At 36.0% G+C, this 20,620-nt stretch overlaps 1 protein-coding gene across 7 annotated transcripts in view; it reads left to right on the top strand.

Moving 5' to 3' along the window:
* The window catches only part of SMARCA2 (SWI/SNF related, matrix associated, actin dependent regulator of chromatin, subfamily a, member 2), a 118,143-nt gene that overhangs the window by 40,700 nt on the left and 56,823 nt on the right, over nucleotides 1-20,620 (top strand). For all 7 annotated transcript variants that reach the window (XM_038125061.1, XM_038125057.1, XM_038125056.1 and 4 more), the window contains 13 exons: nucleotides 42-215; nucleotides 4,550-4,720; nucleotides 8,335-8,388; nucleotides 9,431-9,561; nucleotides 9,751-9,811; nucleotides 11,221-11,321; nucleotides 11,609-11,756; nucleotides 13,340-13,503; nucleotides 15,154-15,220; nucleotides 15,784-15,894; nucleotides 17,437-17,679; nucleotides 17,977-18,090; nucleotides 19,641-19,748. In XM_038125061.1, the coding sequence (XP_037980989.1) occupies nucleotides 42-215; nucleotides 4,550-4,720; nucleotides 8,335-8,388; nucleotides 9,431-9,561; nucleotides 9,751-9,811; nucleotides 11,221-11,321; nucleotides 11,609-11,756; nucleotides 13,340-13,503; nucleotides 15,154-15,220; nucleotides 15,784-15,894; nucleotides 17,437-17,679; nucleotides 17,977-18,090; nucleotides 19,641-19,748 (1,647 nt within the window). The remainder of the gene's footprint in view (nucleotides 1-41; nucleotides 216-4,549; nucleotides 4,721-8,334; nucleotides 8,389-9,430; nucleotides 9,562-9,750; nucleotides 9,812-11,220; nucleotides 11,322-11,608; nucleotides 11,757-13,339; nucleotides 13,504-15,153; nucleotides 15,221-15,783; nucleotides 15,895-17,436; nucleotides 17,680-17,976; nucleotides 18,091-19,640; nucleotides 19,749-20,620) is intronic.

Raw genomic sequence — 20,620 nt, 5'->3', positions numbered from 1 at the left:
GCTAGGTCAGAGTGCCTGCACTAACTTGATTCTCTTTCTAGGAATACCTGAATAGCATATTGCAGCATGCTAAAGATTTTAAAGAGTACCACCGGTCGGTTGCTGGGAAAATTCAGAAACTTTCTAAAGCTGTGGCAACTTGGCATGCCAACACTGAACGTGAGCAGAAAAAAGAAACCGAGAGAATTGAGAAAGAAAGAATGAGGAGGCTAATGGTAAGAAGTAGAGGAAGGAAGATGGTTATTTTAATTAAAGTTATGTACTGTATACTTTTAAAATGCTTATATATTACCTCAGGCACTCGCATGGGTTTTCTTTGTGAAGTACTCAGTTATGAAAAAGGTATGAATCCAAAACTATAACATTTTGTTATCTATGTTTCTGTTAACGGTAGTGTGATACTGTTGAACTTAACCTATGGCTCCTTCTTTTTTAAGGTTTTTGTATAGAAATATCTTGGTGTTCTTTATTAGCATGGAAACTTTGCACAGCCACTTCTGAATAACTGCAACCTAATCTTATTAACTTCATATATTAACTCTTCTGTATAATTGCAGGGCTGTTGGTCTATTTTACAAATAATGGACTTTGGTTTATTTCTAGGTTTATAGTTTGGAAGATTCCAGATGATTAAGTAGTTCATGGCATTACTCCACAGTTTTTACATACAGTTGATTCCACATATGAAAGAACCTAGTCAATAATAGTAACACATGTACTTTGAGATTTAATAGCAGTCAGTTCTACCCATTTAATGCTTCAAGTCATACTCCTTACTATTTCATGTTTTTTCCTTACCTATACTCTCACAGTATCAGTTGTATCATTCTTAGAACAGAGTAAAATGGGTTTATGTATAATCATGTCTCTTTAGAATGCTGTAGAACCAGTCGGAGGGCTGCCTATATTTTAGGAGTAAAAATAATTGTGGAATTAAAAGCATAGAAAGATCAGTGCATATGTACAAGTATGTCAGTGACTGGGGGTAGAAAAAACTCTTCAAGACATTGGTTATAACATTTTATTAATGTTTCACCAACACATAATGAAAGGAAATTGACAAGCTTACTTTGCAACTTGCTGGCAAAAGGCAGTAAATATCTAATAGAGGTGCAGATACAAATGCTAGTTCCTGTCCAGAATCTATTCCCACCATGAATATGGGCTGAGCAGTTTCATTTTAAAAATCACAAAATGAAATGCAGAAAAAATTAAATGTAACGATGGTAGAAACTTGGAAATGAAAGTTTGTGTAAATTAAGAACTTGCATAAGAGAATAAGAAATGTGTAGGCCCTAGAGCATTTCTTAAAATTACATAGTAATCAGTATTATAGAGCTTTTTTATAATTCGAGGTCAGTAGTTTGTCTAACCTAGCTTGTAAAAATGTTAATTATTAGCAAAAAAGGAGCTGATTTTAAATAAAAGCAATATTGACATTTGGGAAATACATCCGTGTATTGTGAAGTTCAGCTTATGTAAAGTTGAACATGCAGTGTGATAAGTAATGAAGATGTGCACTGCTGAAAAGAACTAAGTAGATTTGAATGCCCAGAAATGGAACAGGATACCAGTGCTTCCAGATGATCTATGCTTTCTCCTAAAACCTCACCAAGACTGGTTAAGCTCTTACCATACATACAGAATTTCGTAGACATTTTCAGTTTAGGGTTTTGCACCTCCTGCTCAATTAAATCCTTCTGCAAAACCAATCTGTGTGTTTTGTTAATGGGGTTACTTTGCCTATTTAGTTCTAGTCCAGTTCTAGTGAATTTGGAATTCACAGATGTGTACTAGAGGGTTTTTTTAAAACATCATCTCCTCTCAGATGCTTGCCATGGTCTATGAAAATGTGCTCTGTCTAAAACTTCTTGCATATCTTCTCAGGAATGCTGAATTCATTCCACAAATTTTTCCTTCATTTCTATGATTAGAAATTGTGATTGTGTCACAGCTCATTAGCAGTACTATATATGTATCGTGCAAAAATGGATGTTGGTGTGATTTTAAAAGATGCTGTCAAGATGAGCTTAAATATATAAAAGAAGTACCTTGGCTACTTACACAGACTGTATATTCAGCAACATTGGAAGCAATAAAAACAACAACAACAATCATAATGTTAATTTATTTTTCCTGAAAACTTGAGGTTTGAGCATTGTAATTTTGATGGGTTTAACATAATAATGGAATTTTGCAAGCAGTTTTGCAAGCTCAGTTTGAACATTATAGCTATTCTTACTCACTGTATGCCATTCTGGTGTCTCTAGAAAAGCAGGAGATCTCCCAGAGTGCTGTATTTTAAAGTAATCATCTTTAAAGTATTTGCTCATGTTTGGTTTTGATACAGCACTGTATACTTCCTTAATTTGTTGTTTCAGCCTAAACTGAGACAGGTGCCTCTGCTGCTTTATTGTGTTTTTCTGACATTTTGCATTATATCGTCACAGCACATGAAAATAGTATTTCTGCATGTCCAACATACTTACACAGTATGACAAGGATGCAGAAGTTGCTAGGATGACTCAGATAGGGTTTATCTGGTGAATCCTGTTTCTGATAGTGCACTCTATCAGAGATGAAATAAAACCAGCGTAGAACAGAGGTACATAAACAAACAAACAAAAAAAGTTCACATGACATCTAGAAGAAAAGGGTCTATATTCATACTGGAAAAAGGACTAAATGCAATTTTATGTCCAGCTCCTGTGTTCCTCCCCTTGGTGAACTGCCTGCACTTCGTGTCTTCGAAAAGTCGTCCCTGTAGGAGACTTAGCATCTCCGTTTCAGGACATTTCAATCTGCCTAATGTAGCATTGGTTTTTTTTTTCCCTCCATCGCCGGTCATAACTACTGCAGATTTTTCCAGTCATTAGTCCATGAGAGTAGGAAATGTGTAGAATCATGGAATCTCTGTCTCAGACTCACTCAGCCTGTCAGGGAGATCTCTAGTTGAACCACCTTCCAGAAATGTTAACATTGAGTTCAAAACAGGTTGCTCAAGGCTTTTTTTAGTCCTAACATCATAAATGGCAAAGTCTCTAACATCAGAAATGGCACAGCTTCCCTGCCCATTCAAGTCCTCTGAAGTGCAGCCCAGCCCTTGAGTGTATTGACAGATATCCTGTGGTTTCATGTCCTCTGCAAACTTGACTGAAGTGCAGTGCCCTCCATCCCTTCCTGTATGTCACTGATAGTCGTGTTAAACACAACATGTTGCAGAAGCTTGTGTGGTGTGGCTCTTCATACTGTCTACAGATAAAGTATGACCTCTGACACCTTGCAGTGAGGGATTTTGGGTGTATTTGGGGGTGACAAGGTGAGCCGGACCCAGCAATTTGCACATGCAGACCAGAAAGCCAACCATATCATAGACTACATCAAAAGCTGGGGCCAGTGATATGGCAAAGTACCATTGTAAAAAGGCGAAGTGCCCTGCTCTGTTTAGTCACAACAGCCCTGCTACGGGCTGGGGCAGAGTGTCTGGAAAGCTGAAGAGCAGAAAAGGATATGGGAGTGTTGGTTTACAGCAGCTGAGCATGAGCCAACATGTGCCCAAGTGGCCAGGAAGGCCACTGGCATCTTGGCCTGTACCAGCAGTGGTGTGGCCAGCAGGAGCAGGACAGGGATTGGCACCCTGTACTCAGCATGGGTGAAGCCACATCTCAGATCCTCTACTGAGTTTTGCGACCCCACTCAGAGAAGGATATTTAGGTGCTGGAGCACGTCCGGAGGAGAGCAGTGAAGCTGAGGAAGAGTCTAGAGCACAAGTCCTATGAGGAGCAGCTGGGGGACCTGGAGCTGTTTATCCTGGAGAAAGGGAGTCTCATGGGGCCCTCATTGCTCTGTACAGCCATCTGAAAGGGGTTTGTAGCAAGGTGAGAGTTGGTTCATATTCCCAGGTAACAAACAATAGGACAAGCAGAAATGGTCTCAAGTTGTGCCAGGGAAGGTTTTGACTGGATTTTACATAGAAGAAAGTACTTCACTGAAAGGGTTGTCAGGCATTGAACAAGCTGCCTGGGGAAGTTCAGAAAGCATGTGGATCTAGTGCTTGATGACATGGTTTACTGTGGGACCTGGCAGTATCAAGTTGATGGTTGGACTTGATATCTTTGGGGTCTTCCAATCTTAATAACGATTTTGTGGTTCTGTGAAAGTATGGTTAGAGTATTAGGAAGAAGTACTCTGAGAGTGGTGAGACACTGGAACAGATTGCTCTGAAAAGCTGTGGATGCCCCATGCCAAGAAGTGTTAAAGGCCAGGTTGGATGTGGTTTTGAGCAATGTGGTCTAGTGGAAGGTATCCCTGCCCATGGCAGGGGAATTTGAACTAGATGATCTTTAAGGTCCCTGCCAACCCCTATGATGCTGTGACATGTTGATAAAAATAATGACTCTCTGGGCCTGATCATCTGATGTATCCATGTAGCTGCTCCTCCGTACAGATCATAACGACTTAAGATAACACTTTATTGTTGACAAAGGAGTTGGACAGTGTGCATTCACCATCATTTCTGTCATGACTGACATCTCTTTTGTGTCACTAGGCTGAAGATGAAGAAGGCTACCGTAAGCTGATTGATCAAAAGAAGGACAGACGCCTGGCCTACCTGTTGCAGCAGACAGATGAGTATGTGGCTAACTTGACTAACCTGGTATGGGAGCATAAACAGGCACAAGCAGCCAAAGAGAAGAAGAAGCGAAGGAGAAGAAAGAAGGCAAGTAGTTACAGCTGATATTTTTAAGCCATCTCTTCTTCAAATCCAATTCAAATGTTGATAAATGTGGTGATGGCCGATGGTCATATGTGTATCAGGATGTCTAAAATAATCTACACCACCAAATTCTTAATGCTGAGGGAACTAATTTCTCTCTCTATTGAAATATATATATATGCTTTTATTCACTCAGAACAAGGTGATAAGAGGCAGGATTATAAAATCCTTAGCTGCTGATCTCCTCATGACACTAATTTGCTCATAAACTTTGTACAGGTAAAATTGGGACAGATGTGTAAGTTAGAATTTATGTACCCAAAAGGAATGCAATGTATCAAAAATACATTCTGGGAAGAAGATGGCAAGAGTCTGGATTGTGTAGCTGTCTCATCCAGGATACGTATTTTAGACCTCCACATTATATACTTGGTGAAGTCCATTTTAATAGGACCATTGGAAATGGCTAAGAAACTTTGCTAGGTTTATTGTAGTAAATGGATATTTTGCCAGTAGTATTGTTCATTGTACATTTTTAACCTTGAATTGAAACTTTCCAAGACTTTTCTTCATATGAAATGTTTTACCCTGCAAGAGAAAATTGTTGGAATTGAACAGTGCAATTTTCAAAAAAATAATTCCATGTGTGAAATAGTGATTAAGAAATGATTTGTTATTTTTTACAATCTCAGAGTACCTTTCATCTCTTGCAGAATACGTAAGAGGATTTTTATAATATATTCCATGCCTGGTTTGCTAATTACTGCTACAAATACAAGCATTATGTTTACAGGGTTTACTAGCAATACTAGAAATATGCTAAAAACAACCAGCATAGAAAAATACTGATCTTGGACATCAATGACCAAAAAAACCAGTAAATGTTTTTTCCTGCTCTCAAAAAAAAAAAAACAAACTCTCTGTTCCTCAGAGTATATTCTTAACACAGGAATAGTAACCTGTCTACAGAATGAAGATGTAATGTGGATGGGGTTCTTGGCCTGTGTTACCAGTGAAAACATGCCTGATTTAATGGATAAAATGCACAGTAGAGTTAATCATTATTGAGAACCAAGTGGAGTAACTGTATTGCTGTAATAAATAAATACACCCACATAGGTGATGCGTTTATCTTTCTATGTCAGTTTAGTCTAAGTATGTATGCGTTATTTTCTGGCCATGTCAGTAAAGACATAATTTTCTGTTCCTGAAGTTGAACGGAAATATGTCCTGTAAATATTCAGTGTTTATATATATCCCATCCTAAAACCTAAGGGAAGATTAGCAAAAAAAAGAAAAAAACTTTTTGCTCTGTCATGGTCATCTGCATCTTTTTTTTTGTAATTAACTTCTTTCCAGGAATCTTTTGCTCATCTGTGAAGGAAATAGGAGTTCACACAAATATTACCCTTTATTTTAATCTAGAATTCTATGAATTTGTCATTCCATGACTGGGGAACACAGTTTTGTGTGATGCAAATTGTAATTGCAATTAGTGGGCACTGTGTCTTTTTTGCAAGTCATACGCTTTCAGTTCTTAAGCTTTTATGTTTTGTAATCCATAATAAAGTGTAATCTAGTAATATCCGTAGTTAATGTTTTGTACTTACAGAAAAACAAGAAAAAAGTGTTCTTAGGATTTTCTCCTAGAAATGGCAGGGAGGAAGTAGATGATGAAGAAATAATCTTTGCCAGGCTCATTATAGAATATCCAAGTGAACCTTATATTCTTAGTAGAATAAAATTTGAGATTAGTCCATTCTTTCTCTGGGATACAGTTTGTGTAATCTTCATTATAGATTTTCTCTGTTTGTTTCTTTCATATTCCTCTATTTGTGTTTTCTGTCTCTTGCTTCCTGCTATAGTCATGCATAAGAAAAAATATTCCATATGAAGTTTTCATCTTCTAGGCTAGTTCAACTTGCTGTGCAGTTTTTCACTTCAATGTTAGTAGTTTTTCCTGTCATTATGCAGAAAATTAACAGAACGTGCCTTCCTGCTTTTTAATACTGAGATTTCCCCAATTCAAAGGTTGTCAATATTAAAAGTCTGTTTGCATGGTCCAAAATAATAGTGCAAAATGTCTGTCATTATTTACATTTATTTTCTTTGTAATATGTTCTTCTGATTTCCAAAATTTTTAACTGTAGGTTATAAATGTTCTCACAGCAGGTTATGATTTTTGCACAGTGAACAGCGCTGATGCTTACTGCTTATCTGTGATTTAAGTTGTAAGGTTCTTTTCCATTGCCTGTAGCTAAGCTATATGCTTTATGTATTAGACAGCATTCTCTAGTGTAAAAGAATGGATCCCAGCCCTGGTACATCCGGGGAAAAGGTATCCTCAGTCAATGTAGTGTGTTCAGCCAAGAGTAGATTTGTGTTTTCATAACTTATCCTGCCCTTTTGTTTATTTAAAATCTTCACTTCTGGTATAGATCCTTTCTTTGTCAGCAGTCATACCTGCTGCCCAGAAGTGCTGACACAGGCAGCCTTGAAGCTTGTATTGCTGTTGTTCCTACTGAGCATCAGCTGCTGCTTGTTCATTTCAGGTACATGCTTTAGATAATGGAATTTAGTGGCAAAGAAAAAGGCTTAAGTATGATCTGAAGCAGATACTAAGGGTTATATCAATATTGAGAAGTGCAGCTATTCCTCAAGTATACTTCTTCAGCAAAAAAAGGAATAACTTGATGGTCTGTATTGATTAAATGCTTTAATAATACTTGGAAGTTTTTATCTCTAAAACACAATTTAAGAGATCACTTCTTTTTGTTAGTCTTTTTTCTTAACTTTAGTATCCAAAATATTTTGCTGTAGTACTACAAATTCAGCAGCGTGACATAAGGAGGAGCTGTAAAATGTCCTTTCTTGCTCAGAATTGTTTAGCAAAGTTTGAATGCAGAAGCAAACTGTATGTCTTTCTTTTTTCCTCATACTGTGCTGACATTTTTAAGTAAGGTAAATGAGGATAAGCCATGAAGAAGGTGCTGGACATTTCTCAGGTTGGTGCCTGGAGAGAAAAAAAAAATCTAGCTTTCTCCAGTGAAGAACTCCTGTGTTTCTTTAGTTTCTAATTTGAGTAAGGTCTACACATGATTGGAATATAGTACAAAAAACTCCAAAAATACTCTTTCTAATTAGTTGTCAGACCAAAAAACCCAAAATATATACCCAAGACAAAAGTGCCTCTCATGAATGTACAATATGTGATTCCTGCTAACACCTTTAAAATAGAAATTAAAGCAGTTTAGAGGAAATTAATAGTAAATAATGTGAAAATAATTTACTGCTTTATTTGCATTAGAATAGCCTGTAAGCAGCTGAGCTTTAGGTTTGAACTGAAAATTGAGTGGGCCAGCCATTTCTTACATGCAGATTTGTATCATTGACTGAAGTGAGTAGGTACCCTCCTTACCTTAGTAAATGCTTTCTGTGTGTTTATTGCTCTGGGCCTATCTCTGTCTGTATCCATCCGCACCTTCAACAACTTGAATCTCAGGCTGTTCAGAAATAAGTGAAACATATTCATGATCCAAAATGTTTACATCATATAAAGTATACTTTCTGTACTTTTAATCTGACTGTGGTATTTATGACTTCTTCATTTGTTGTAGAAAGCTGAAGAAAATGCAGAAGGAATGGCATCTGGTCTTGGTCCTGATGGAGAGGTATGAATTTTTACAAGGTGTTTTTTTTCTTCTTGTTAGTTTTTGGTTTTACAAAAAGCAACTTTCCAGTGATTATTCTGGATTGTGTGTCATGACTATAACTTTGAAAAGAGTTATGATGACAACTGTTCTAGGAGCTGTTTTTTATAAACAGAAATAATAATTATGTAGGTTAATGTTTATGCTAGCCTTTTGCTATTCCTAAAATCAAAGACTAAAATGAAAACTATATTGAATCTATCACTGAGTGTGATGAAGTCTACCTCTCAGTTGTAGAGTGTGCTTACAAGAAATATTTTTCTTGCAGTCTGTATATGGACAACTTACTTTCTAGTTTGAGCTCATGAACACAATATAGTCAATCTTCTCATCTTTATGAAAAATACATTGTTGACATTGCATGTAATTGCCTTTCGACTGAAAGGCAAAATAGGACTGAATACAGTGTTATGACGGATTATGACATCTGAAAATTCTTTCCTCCTCAGAAGCAAATGGAAATTAGTAATTTTTCTGTGTCATTCTTCAGATAATATTGTTCACTCAGTAGCAGAGCATATGCTGCCTCATTCAGAGCTCTTCCGCTCTTCTGTTGGTGCAATTTTTATGTTCCACTTCATTTCTATATAAAGACTTTAGAATTGTATTTGTTTTACTTGTGCTCTGTTTTTATACTTGAAAGTGATAGTTCTGCTAGTATAGTTAGAGTTGTAGCAAAATACTTCAGTATACTTTTATTTGCACAAGGAAAATGCACATAATAGTCCTGTAACTTCAGTATTAGTGAAGATTGGCTGTGTTTTGCACTCTGTCAGTCACTATTTAGAACTGTTCAGAATTAGTTTTTCTTGCTCATATGTATCTATTTGGAAAATATTCTTGGGTAGAAACAGTATTAGAATGCAAATAGTTTTTGAAGTAAAAAAGTCTGTGATTAAACAGGGCAAAGGAATAACATAAAGAGTGATTATACTATTCTAGTTTTGTTACAACACAGATAAGTAAGAGATTTTATAGTGTAAAATGTCACCTGAATTTTTAGCCCATAGATGAGAGCAGCCAGATGAGTGACCTTCCAGTCAAAGTGACTCACACTGAAACAGGCAAAGTTCTTCTTGGACCAGAAGCACCCAAAGCAAGTCAGCTGGATGCTTGGCTGGAAATGAACCCTGGGTAAGTAGGTAGTATATGAAGTAGACTAGTTTTTTTGTTTGCATTGATGTTTTTCATATTATACTTTCTTGTTTACCAGTTCTATTCTTGTTTTAATTTATTGTATGTAAGCTGAGTAGGAGATGTATTGAACCTATTAGCTTCCCCCTTTTAACTGTAATTCACAATCTTTCTGTCATTTTTGTACAGCTATGAAGTTGCTCCCAGATCAGACAGTGAAGATGAAAGTGGCTCTGAATATGAGGAGGAGGTATGTATCTTTAAAAAGAAATACTATGACAATACAGTAAAAAACAAGTACTTATTTCATATTTCATTTTCCCCTTCTTCATAATGAAGAGAGGGAAGGTGATAGCAGCTGTGCATGTGCTTTAAGACTGTTACGAACAGGAAAATTAATTGATTCTGTAATGCTTAATTTCTAGCAGTTGTTCTTTATATACTTTGTAAAGGCCTAGCTGGTAATTGTGGTTAGGAAGAGTAAATATTTTACTCTGATTATGAATGGTAATGAACCACAGAATTAAGCAGGTTCCTGTTTTAAAATACATCTCAGAAAATGCTGCATTGTGGCTTTGTGCTGAATGAAATAAACATCTTCAAAGTTTATGCATTGAAGGTTTTATAGGCAATAAAATATCATGGTTACTACTTATATGTTATGTTTATTAAAATGTTAGGGATCATGCCAGGGATTTATATTTAGACTTTTCAGGGTAGGCTTATTTGATTCAATATTTGGATGGTGATTTAAATATTGTTATTCCAAAAATTCTAAAAATAATTTTATAATTAACCCACACAAAAATCCCAGCCTTGCAGGGTCATCATATTACATACTATGAATAATGAATAGTGATAATTGCATAGCATTTTCAGATCAGTACTTTCTAAAAGAGAACAGAAGTGAGGAATAGAGAAGGACCATGTTCAATCAACAGCCTGTCAGCAGGTATAGTACTCAGATCTCCTAGGTTTAGCAGTCTTTACACTACTAGACCAAACAACCACTGAAACTGATTGGACTGTATGATGTTACGATGTGTCTTTGTAGAGTAATTTCTGGTAATGTAATTCTACACGTCTATTATTAAGATTTAATTAAGAGTATTAAGATAGGAGAGAAGGGCCTGAAAACTGTCAGATTTTGGAATCTCACTTAGTGATGAGATTTTAAGTTGTTTACTGTCTGCTGCAACTGTAGCCAAAAGACAAGTTATTTCAAAAAGAGTGAAAACAACTGGTTTTAAAAAATTAAGGAACTAGGGGCCTGAATCAGTAGTATGTGGCAATATTTTAAGCCTTATTAATTTATCAGACATCTAGAATACAACATAGAAATACACATGGTATTGGAATACTCTCCATGAATATGGTAGTCAGAGAAAGCCTTTGAAAAGGAAGGTCTTTAAAGGGGAAAATACTTTTATTTCAAAATATTATGACTTCCTGATGGTAACTGTATGTCAAAAATTAATCATTTTGTTATGCTGCGGTGTAGTTTTATTGCAGAATAGGTTTAAATTGAACCTTATGATTCAGATGTCTGTCATAAAACACTGACCAATGAAAGCTTACCAGTATGAGAATGCCATTTGAAAGTATGACTGAGGAACACATTACTCTTCCCAGCACTTCTGTTTTTTCTCTGTTCTGTAGGATGAGGAAGAAGAATCAAGCAAATTAGAAACAGATGAGAAGATACTCCTGGATCCTAACAGTGAGGAAGTTTCTGAGAAGGATGCAAAGCAAATCATTGAGTGAGTTTTCCTTAAGTACTGTTTATTAGGAACTGTGATTTCTAACAGTGGCGTTTCACAAGAGTAGCTTTCTCTAGATTACAGTGAATTGTTTTACTTCTCTTGTATAAATATCTGCAGGACAAGGAACATTATCATTTAATTGTATACTCATTATAGTCTTGCACCCTTTGGTGTACTCACCTTACTCAAAACTGAGGCCTTGAACTGTTTCTTTAGACATGTAAGCCATGGTCAAAAAATACTTGTTTGTAGGAATTCACTCGAGTTCTTTTTCTGCTTTCCAGGACAGCCAAACAAGATGTGGATGATGAATATAGCATGCAATATAGTGCTAGAGGGTCTCAGTCCTACTACACTGTTGCTCATGCTATCACCGAAAGGGTGGAAAAGCAGTCTTCCCTTCTTATAAACGGCACATTAAAACATTATCAGGTGAGAAATCATTAAAATAATAAAATACCTAAAACTTGGAATTATGCACAACATTTCAGTGTGGTATTTCAAATGGCAAACTGAAAATTTGTTAAAAAAATACAAAAGCTCTAGTAGATTTGAATTTGGAAGTATGGACAAAGCAATGATACCTGTCACAGATAATGTTACGTACATACTCCTTGAATAATACAAGCTTTTTACAGCTACCTTTACCTTTTCTTCGTTACAGGTGAATAATATTCTGATTTTGGTATCCTTCTCATTGACTTGTAATTTCATTTCTTCCTGTTTTAATTTTTGGTGGATTAACAGTATTCTCCTCCTTCCAATAGCTACAAGATGAGAATTTTAATTTTTAATTAAGGTCCTAATATTTCAGGGCAGTGATAGATACAATTTGAAAATAAGAAAAATATTTTGCAATGGTGGTTGGTGTCACATGTTCTTGACAGACTTTCACTGGATTTAGTAACCAAGACCTTTGGTATTTTGATTTAAGCTAGATTCACATGTGATTGAAAATGTCCTTGATGCATATTTTCTACACTTCTGCTATCGCACAGCTTTCTAGTGAACTCTAACAACCTGCATTTTATCTCTAGTCAGTACATTTCTTGTGTATATATATATATATATATATATCTTCCACATAAAGAGTAATGATGCAGACAAAAGCGCTTTTCCTCAGTTCTGAAGCAACTTTGTAGGTAGGACATACAGTGACACTACAGATTCCAGTCAGCTCTTGATGACTTAATAGTAAATATGAATCAGTCCACATGTATGTAATTACTTCAAGACTGTACTGTAGAGTTTTCCCTCTGAACTTCCTCAGGCCACCTAATTTCCTGCTCTCTCCATGCATGGGATACACCAAAAATCTGGATATGAGGAGCAGAAACTTCACACATCCATCAGTAATGTGATACACACATGTGGAAATCTGTCAGAGAAGGGAATAGTGCTTTCTAGAAGTATTCCTTGAAGTGTTAAATTCTGTTATGTAGACATTGCTAAGCTACAGAACTCTGGCTTCCTTCCAGCTCTGGAATTTTATACACAAGGCATATTTGTACAAAAGTGGCCTACTCTGATGTGGAGTTTTGAACAGCAAATACTAAGTGGGCATGTGCTACAAGAGCTTTAGCATACCAGTTATACAGTTGACAAGTGTGAGACTGTGTTTTTTGTGGTTTTGATGAGTTTGGTTTTGAAAGATTTTAATTGACACAGGCAAATGTCATGAACTACACACAGAAAGTTTTAGCATTTGAGAGTGTTGATACTTAGGAACAAATACCTGCTGTGGTGTTTATTACCCTTACTATGAGTGCCTCTGTTGCTTTGTGTGCAGTAGTAAAACCTTTCTACATAAAATCTGACTTCATCTTAGAGAGTGTTTTAAACAGAACATGTTTTCCATGTAAAGATAGACAGGAGTCTCCATGCATATAATATTACTAAAGGAAGTCCAGCTTGTAAGTAGACAGGGATATCAGAACATTAGTTCCATGCTGATGATTTATTATTAATTATTTTTGTGGGTTTTAAATAACTGAAACTCTTACTCTTCATTTCAGCTCCAGGGACTGGAGTGGATGGTTTCTCTCTATAATAACAATCTGAATGGAATTTTAGCAGATGAAATGGGACTAGGAAAGACAATACAAACTATTGCTCTCATCACTTACCTGATGGAGCACAAAAGACTCAATGGCCCCTATCTCATCATTGTTCCCTTGTCGTAAGTAACAGATCTCATTCTGGAATTATTGTCCTAAGCATTGCAGATTGGTTTATTTGGAACACAACACACTGGCAAAACCAGAAAGCTGGTAAAACACTTGATTCTATTAATTTTGGCAAACTGTATTGAATTTGCTGTAATTCACTCTTAAGCCAAAAGAGGGGGATGTTTTTTCTTTCCTATTATATGCAACCATTTCACCTTTCAGCTTTTAACTCTGATAACAAAAATCTCTTGCTTAATTCTTTAAGCAGCTGATGCCTCATCTGGTACCATGCAAGCATGCTTTAATGAGGTTGATCTTTAAACTACTTTATAGGTAGCCCTGGATGTATGTAGCCTTGATTCAAATACACACTTTTGTCAGGTGTGCAGATTGTGATTGTTTATTGTGCTACCCGCCCTTTTGCTTTTCCTTAGCTTTCCAAAATGCTGCTTGTTTTATAAATTTCTTTTAATGCATTTTCTTTTCTCCAAAGGTCAGGTGTGAGTTTTAGTGATTTTGAAAAAAAAAAAAAAAAGTCAATCACTGTAGAAATCTTACAGAATGTTGGGGAGTTTTTATCTTACTTTTATGTGTAATTGACTTGATTGATGTTGAGAGGTTCCCTGGTAATTTCATTAGCTAATTTGTCCACCAGTTGTGCTGAGCATGCAAATTTGTTCTAGAATTAGGATCAGTTTGATTTGTGGTCATCTCTTGATTTCTTTTGAAGTGTCCTGTCTTCTGGCTCTGCTGCAATAGTAACTGATTAACTAAGATAAATGCCATAGGTGTGCTTAATTGCATGAATACAAATGATAAGCTTAATTTGAAAAGAAACACCTGGGAGGAGATCTATAAAACAAAAATTTTGGGAGTGTTATTAATGTCAATTTCCATGTGGGCACAGTAAAAAATCTGATTTCTTTTAAGTACTCCAGTGTTTTTTTTAAAAAAAGTCAGAGGAGCTGAATGATCTTTCTTTTATACATTTTAAAAGCTGCCTTTCTCTGCCTTTTCTACATTGCTAGTATTGCTGCCATCATTGGTCCACTACGAAGGGGGAAGAAAAAAAGCAAGCAGCTGAAAAACTTCAAGGGTTTTCTTTTGCAGTTGTCTCATGATAGCAGTTAGCTTCACTATAGCAACTTTTTTGTTGGGATCTAACAGCAGAAACAGTGAAAGAATGGAATCCTCATAGTAGTGGTTGGTGGCACTACAAGTAGTTTTGCTTGAGTAGAGCACAGAAAAAGTCCATTATCAATTTAATTGGTCTGTATTTGAAAAGCTGTAGTGTCCATTTTTGGATGAAATATCTAGTATAGAGGAACTTGCAAATTTGGTTTTTTGTCCAGAGACACTGTTCTTATTGTTACTATGTTCCAAAGTATAAAGGTGCATGTAAAACACTACTTTTACTGGTTTCAGAAAGGGCCCTGAATATAAGATGAATGAGTGTTCCACACTTTTTTTTCTTCTGCTTATTTCCCTCTGAGATGCTTACATTTCATTGCAGTATATAAAGTGCATTTTTAAAATATGTTGTTATTTATGTGGGTTGATTACATAAAATGTGTTTAAAAGCTGGCAACCACTTGGAAACACTTAAAAGGTTTGATCTACAGATGATGAAAAATGTTACTTTTTCTCTGTGATCTCTATAGGACTTTATCCAATTGGACATATGAATTTGACAAATGGGCTCCTTCAGTGGTGAAGATATCTTACAAGGTTTGATTTGCTTTTTATATGACTGCAGAATTGAAGGAATGAGAACTAGAGACATTTTTTCCTTTGTCTCTGCAAGCTTTTAAACTATCTGCTCGTCAGGTTTTGTCACATACTAAGCAGTGTGAGTTAGCCATACTAAGAAGACTATAATAAACTGTGAAAGACTGTAGAACAACTGTAAATCATTGTACAAAATGCAGAACAAAATTCTTAATTATCACATTTGCAAGGCTTCTGCAGGGAGTTACAAATGGTAACTACCTAACATTTTGTTCCTAATTAAATACTTTCTTGTGTGGCTCCTGTAGTAGTGATATAGCCAAGCAATTTGTGGGGAGACCAGACCACTGGCTTTGTATTTCCATAAGCCCCATCAGTGGCTTTACAGTCTAGCAGAGGTTTAGGGAAGGCACTCTGAGAAGTTCTGGAATTTTGTCAATGTCAATTCACAATATGGTACGCTTGCATGTTCATCTGGTTGCTTCTTATCTGCTAATTCATAAAAACAATGTTTTTTCTTCATCAAAGTAAAGAATAACAACTCAGATGTCTCTCTCTTTTAGGGTACACCTGCAATGCGCCGCTCACTTGTTCCTCAGCTTCGAAGTGGAAAATTTAATGTTCTTTTAACTACTTATGAGTACATAATAAAGGACAAACATATCCTTGCTAAGGTAATTTTAACTATTATCTCTCTACAGCATGACCCAGACACCTTCAAGTGGTGCATACCACAAAACAATTTTTTGTTTTATGGGGACATACCTGCTTGTTTTATGGGGAAGTTCCTAGTTGTTCTGTCCTTCAATAAAAATTACCCCTTTCATTTATATTTCTGTTTTTCAGTTTATGATTGAACTTCTCAGTCAGCTGTCCTTCTGTAAACACTAGGATTTTCCCAAATGTGTCCAGGGGACTAATTCCTTTGTGCAGTTCTGTCAGTACTATATATCTGCCTGTCCTTGGAAGAACATGACTTTTCTCACCTCTGCCTAATAGTCAGCCTAATCTGCATCAGTGACTTTTAACTTCTTCTGTTATTTCTGTCCTGAAACTCACTCCTATTAGGGCACTTCTGGCTATGTGGTCACTTTTCCCCACATGGCTAAATAGTTACCTATGTCATGAATTTGGTGTCTAGACTAAAGAGTCTACACATTGCACTTCTTAGGGGCTCACAGTCTCTGTACAGGTAGGTATCAAATATAATGAATTTTAAAAACCTACTATACTGTAAGGCTATTTCATGTGCACACAAAGTAGAGGTATTTTGCTATACAGAGAAACCATGTTGGTCCTCCTGTAGTTTTGTTGTTCATTTTCACTTCATTTTCGTCTGTTACATGCTGCATATTTACTGCATATCACTTGTTTGTCCTCTCTAATACAAAGGAAGTGCATTTTTTTAGTATCATTCTGAATGCTTGAAGACAGCTTGAGACTATGTTATGTTCTTTTTCCTTTATTTTTTCTCATCCTTTCTGAAAGATAGAAGGACAGCACTATGCCACTCATCCTGTCCTGGGAAATGGAATTAGGTAGCGTGTGTAAAAGTACAAACTGAGTCCTTCCTAGTCATATGGTCGGTGTGACTGTCCATGTCGTAGTACAGGTGATAAGAGAGAGCTTGAACAACAGCTTTCAACATCTGCTGTGATTGCATATAATATTTCATATTAAGAAATAGAAACTGTAGTTGAAAATGCAGTAACTGAGATGTTTTTAATTATGCTGCTTTCTTTTCAAGTGAAAACATAGGATTACCTGAAACAAAATAAAGTTCAGGGTTGCTGTTGTTTATGAGCATACTTACCTTTATCTGAAAAGGCTTTTGTCTCCTGTCAAGGTTCTTGTTACAGACAGATTTATTTGCTGTTTATGTGGTTTCTTTCTTCCTCTGTGAACCATATTCTGGCCTTGAAGAACCAGTCATTCTAATCTCTTTCCCAAAAATGGAAGGAATCTGCTGTTAGCTGTTTCAATTCCAGTCAGAATTCACCATCAGATTGAGTGTACCTAGTGTTTAGGTACGCTAAATACTCTGTGTGTTGCTAGCAAGGACACTGATAGTTGCATAATGTTTGATTTGGCTTTCCTCAATGTTGAGGCTGATTGATATCTCAGGCTTTAGGTATTTTTGGTTTATACTTGTTGGGAGGACCATGACAAAGTCTGGCCTGTTCTAACTTCGCCAACTTTTCTTCTTTTTCTTTCAGATTCGGTGGAAGTACATGATAGTAGATGAGGGCCATCGAATGAAGAACCATCACTGCAAGCTGACTCAGGTCTTGAATACTCACTATGTGGCCCCTCGGCGAATCCTGCTGACTGGGACTCCTTTGCAGAACAAATTGCCTGAACTTTGGGCTCTCCTTAATTTTCTTCTTCCAACCATTTTCAAGAGCTGCAGCACCTTTGAGCAGTGGTTCAACGCTCCGTTTGCCATGACTGGAGAAAGGGTACTGTGGCAGTGTTTTTTTAGAAGATCAGAAATAAACCACTTTGATGAAAACAGAAAACAGCTTACTCAGAAGGATTAGTGTTTGAACTTGTGCTGGTACTTAGGGATTTAACATAACTAAAAGACCCCCTTTTTATAATACCAAAATTTTAAAGTTTAAAGTATATTTTTGACTCAGAGTCAGTTTGGTTGTACAATGCAAATAATCATTGCACATTCTTAGCATTCCATGTGAAAGAAGACATTAAATAATATATTTGATTTGCCTTGTAGTGACTTTTGTAAACTTCTCTAGGTGGACTTAAATGAGGAAGAAACTATTCTGATCATCCGTCGTCTGCATAAAGTGCTTCGGCCCTTCTTGCTGAGAAGACTGAAGAAGGAGGTTGAGTCTCAACTGCCAGAAAAGGTTTGCAATGAGAGGAGTTTTGGAAGGGGTTTAATATTCTTTCTAAGCATTAAGTAATGTCCCTTTTTGAGATTTATTTTGCAGAAGAGGACTTCTTGAGTGTTTGTTTGTTTATACCTCTTCAGAGAAAGCTGAGGAAGCCTGAGTACCTGAAGTGTTTGCATTCTCAGGATTCTTCTCCAACTTTAAATGTGTTTGCTGTAACCAGTGTAAGATACGCAGCTTCTGTGCATTAGAGTCTGGTTTCAGTTTATGAGCCAGCCATACACTGAGGATAAAATTCTGTCATGTACAGTCCTCCTTGCACTGGGTTGAAGCGAGTTCACTGAAATTTCTGAAGGACTACTGCACTTTATAAAGCCAGCACAATTTGGTTTATTATCATTCCAGGATTTGTGTGAAGTGTCTTGTTGAAATTTCACAATTATTTTTAACTAGTGGCATTTTAATTCAGAACATGAAATTATTTTCTGATTTCAAAGGTAATTGTTTTTTATTTCTGAATAATTCATCTTGTCCCATTTTGTCCTTCTCTGCAATTCTACATCCCTCTTCACAGAATAACAGCAACTAAAATTAAAAAAAAAGTAAATTTGAAGGTGTGATAAGGAAGAGTTTGTTTTAAGGTAAACTGGATTAAAACCAAACAAAACTGAAATATTTAAAAGGTGTGTTATGAGCTGACTGGCTAAATGAATGGAGAACTCTGTACAGATGCTTAGAGACAATACAAAGAAAGGCATTTTAAAATATGAGACAGTACAAAGAAGACGACAGTACAAAGAAAGGCATTTTAAAATTATTTTCCATCTTTGTAATAATGTAAATACTACTACTGTTGCAAATTTCTGTTTCTTCAAATGTCAAGTTCTCAATATCCTCAGAAGAATTTATTTGAGACTAAAAGATGCTTGCATTTGGAAATTATACTTAAATCAAACCACTGATAAATCCAATAATAGGCACTGGAGAGGAAAAATTTTCAAGTTATATACATGCTCATACTCAGAAGACCATGTTTCTTTTTATTGCCATAATTAATACTGAATTAATTCCTAGTGTTTTAGTGGATGTTGAGAAAATGGTGACAATCTAGATAAATATATCAGTTAGACTGTATGAGGAATTTTTAATTACTAGATATACAGTGATGATAGTTTTATGATGCTTTGCTTGGTATTTTTATAATACTGAAAAGACGCAGTAAATTCAATTGGTTACTAAGCATAAAACAGTTTTTAGTTGCATATTAATTTAATTTTTTTTTTTAGTTTTTAAAAATTACAGAATGAGAATTAAGGTATGTTTGGTAATCCTGCAGGTGCATCTTTGGGATCCAGCTGTCTCACTGCAGCTGTGACTCACAAATACTCATTTCTGTACTTGCATATGTATTGCTGGTCATTGAAATTTTATGTGGTGATCTGGTACAGATAAAAGATTAGTAGGGTTTTTTTGTTTTGTTGTAGACTGACAAGAACCTGCAGTTAGATCCTGCGAACATTATTATGTCAGCATGTTCATGGTTTTGGGGTTTTTTTTAATACCAGGTGGAATATGTGATCAAATGTGATATGTCAGCTCTTCAGAAGATCCTGTACCGTCACATGCAAGCCAAGGGAATCCTTCTCACAGATGGTTCTGAGAAAGACAAGAAGGTACAAAAGAAATACTGAAATATGAAGGAAGTCATGTATTGCGAGTGAACGTGTTAACAACATGACTTCTGTTTTATAAAATTATATGTAGACTCGTACTGTAGGTATCTCCCATGGGAAGAGAAATTTCAGACATGCCTTTCAGTTACAGAACTGCAGCTATTCACAAGGAGAAGTGTAGTTGCACTCAATTGTATTCAGTGTAGTTGCACTGCCTTTCTGCAAACAGGCAATGTTTGCAAAAAAACTACATTTTCCTTGGCTGAGCTCAATTCAATAATATATCTGAATAATTGTGATTGTGGGAGTGATGGCTACAGAAGGTCATTTATCTTGTTTTTCAGAGCTGTTAGTTAAGTTTCAGTTAGCTAGGATTGTATGCTTGCATTCATCCTTACAAAGTCTTTGGTGACAAAATTCTTTAAGAGATCAGTAAGATTCAAAGTCATATAGTCAGATTTAGATTTTGTAGTAGTAAATGTTGGTTTTGCTGTCATGGAGATTGATCAGGTCACTGCTGAGTAAAGAAATTCATCAACTTTTCGCATGATAATAAATTTGAAATGCTATAGTAAATGTGAAGTACTTTGAACAGACACTGTAGAATATCTAGAATGTAACAGTTTCAGTTTGCACCCTCTAGTGCACCCTGCATATTGCTGATGCAGTGCACATACAGTCTTTCCATTGTACTTTTTCAGGTTGCATTGGTACAGGTGATTTTTCTATTCAGTATCTTACTTTACCTTCCTAGTTCTTTGCAGTCAAATTGTTTTCTTTACTGGTGCATAATTAAACTGCAGAAAAAGGGCTCTTTCTCAGTGGATATTGAAACGCATCTTCATAGTTTGAAAACTTTTTAAACATTAATT

This window comes from Motacilla alba, chromosome Z (assembly GCF_015832195.1).
Source record: "Motacilla alba alba isolate MOTALB_02 chromosome Z, Motacilla_alba_V1.0_pri, whole genome shotgun sequence".
Taxonomy (NCBI): domain Eukaryota; kingdom Metazoa; phylum Chordata; class Aves; order Passeriformes; family Motacillidae; genus Motacilla; species Motacilla alba.
Note: the sequence above shows the minus strand (reverse complement) of the source record. Positions and strands in the feature narration are given on the sequence as shown.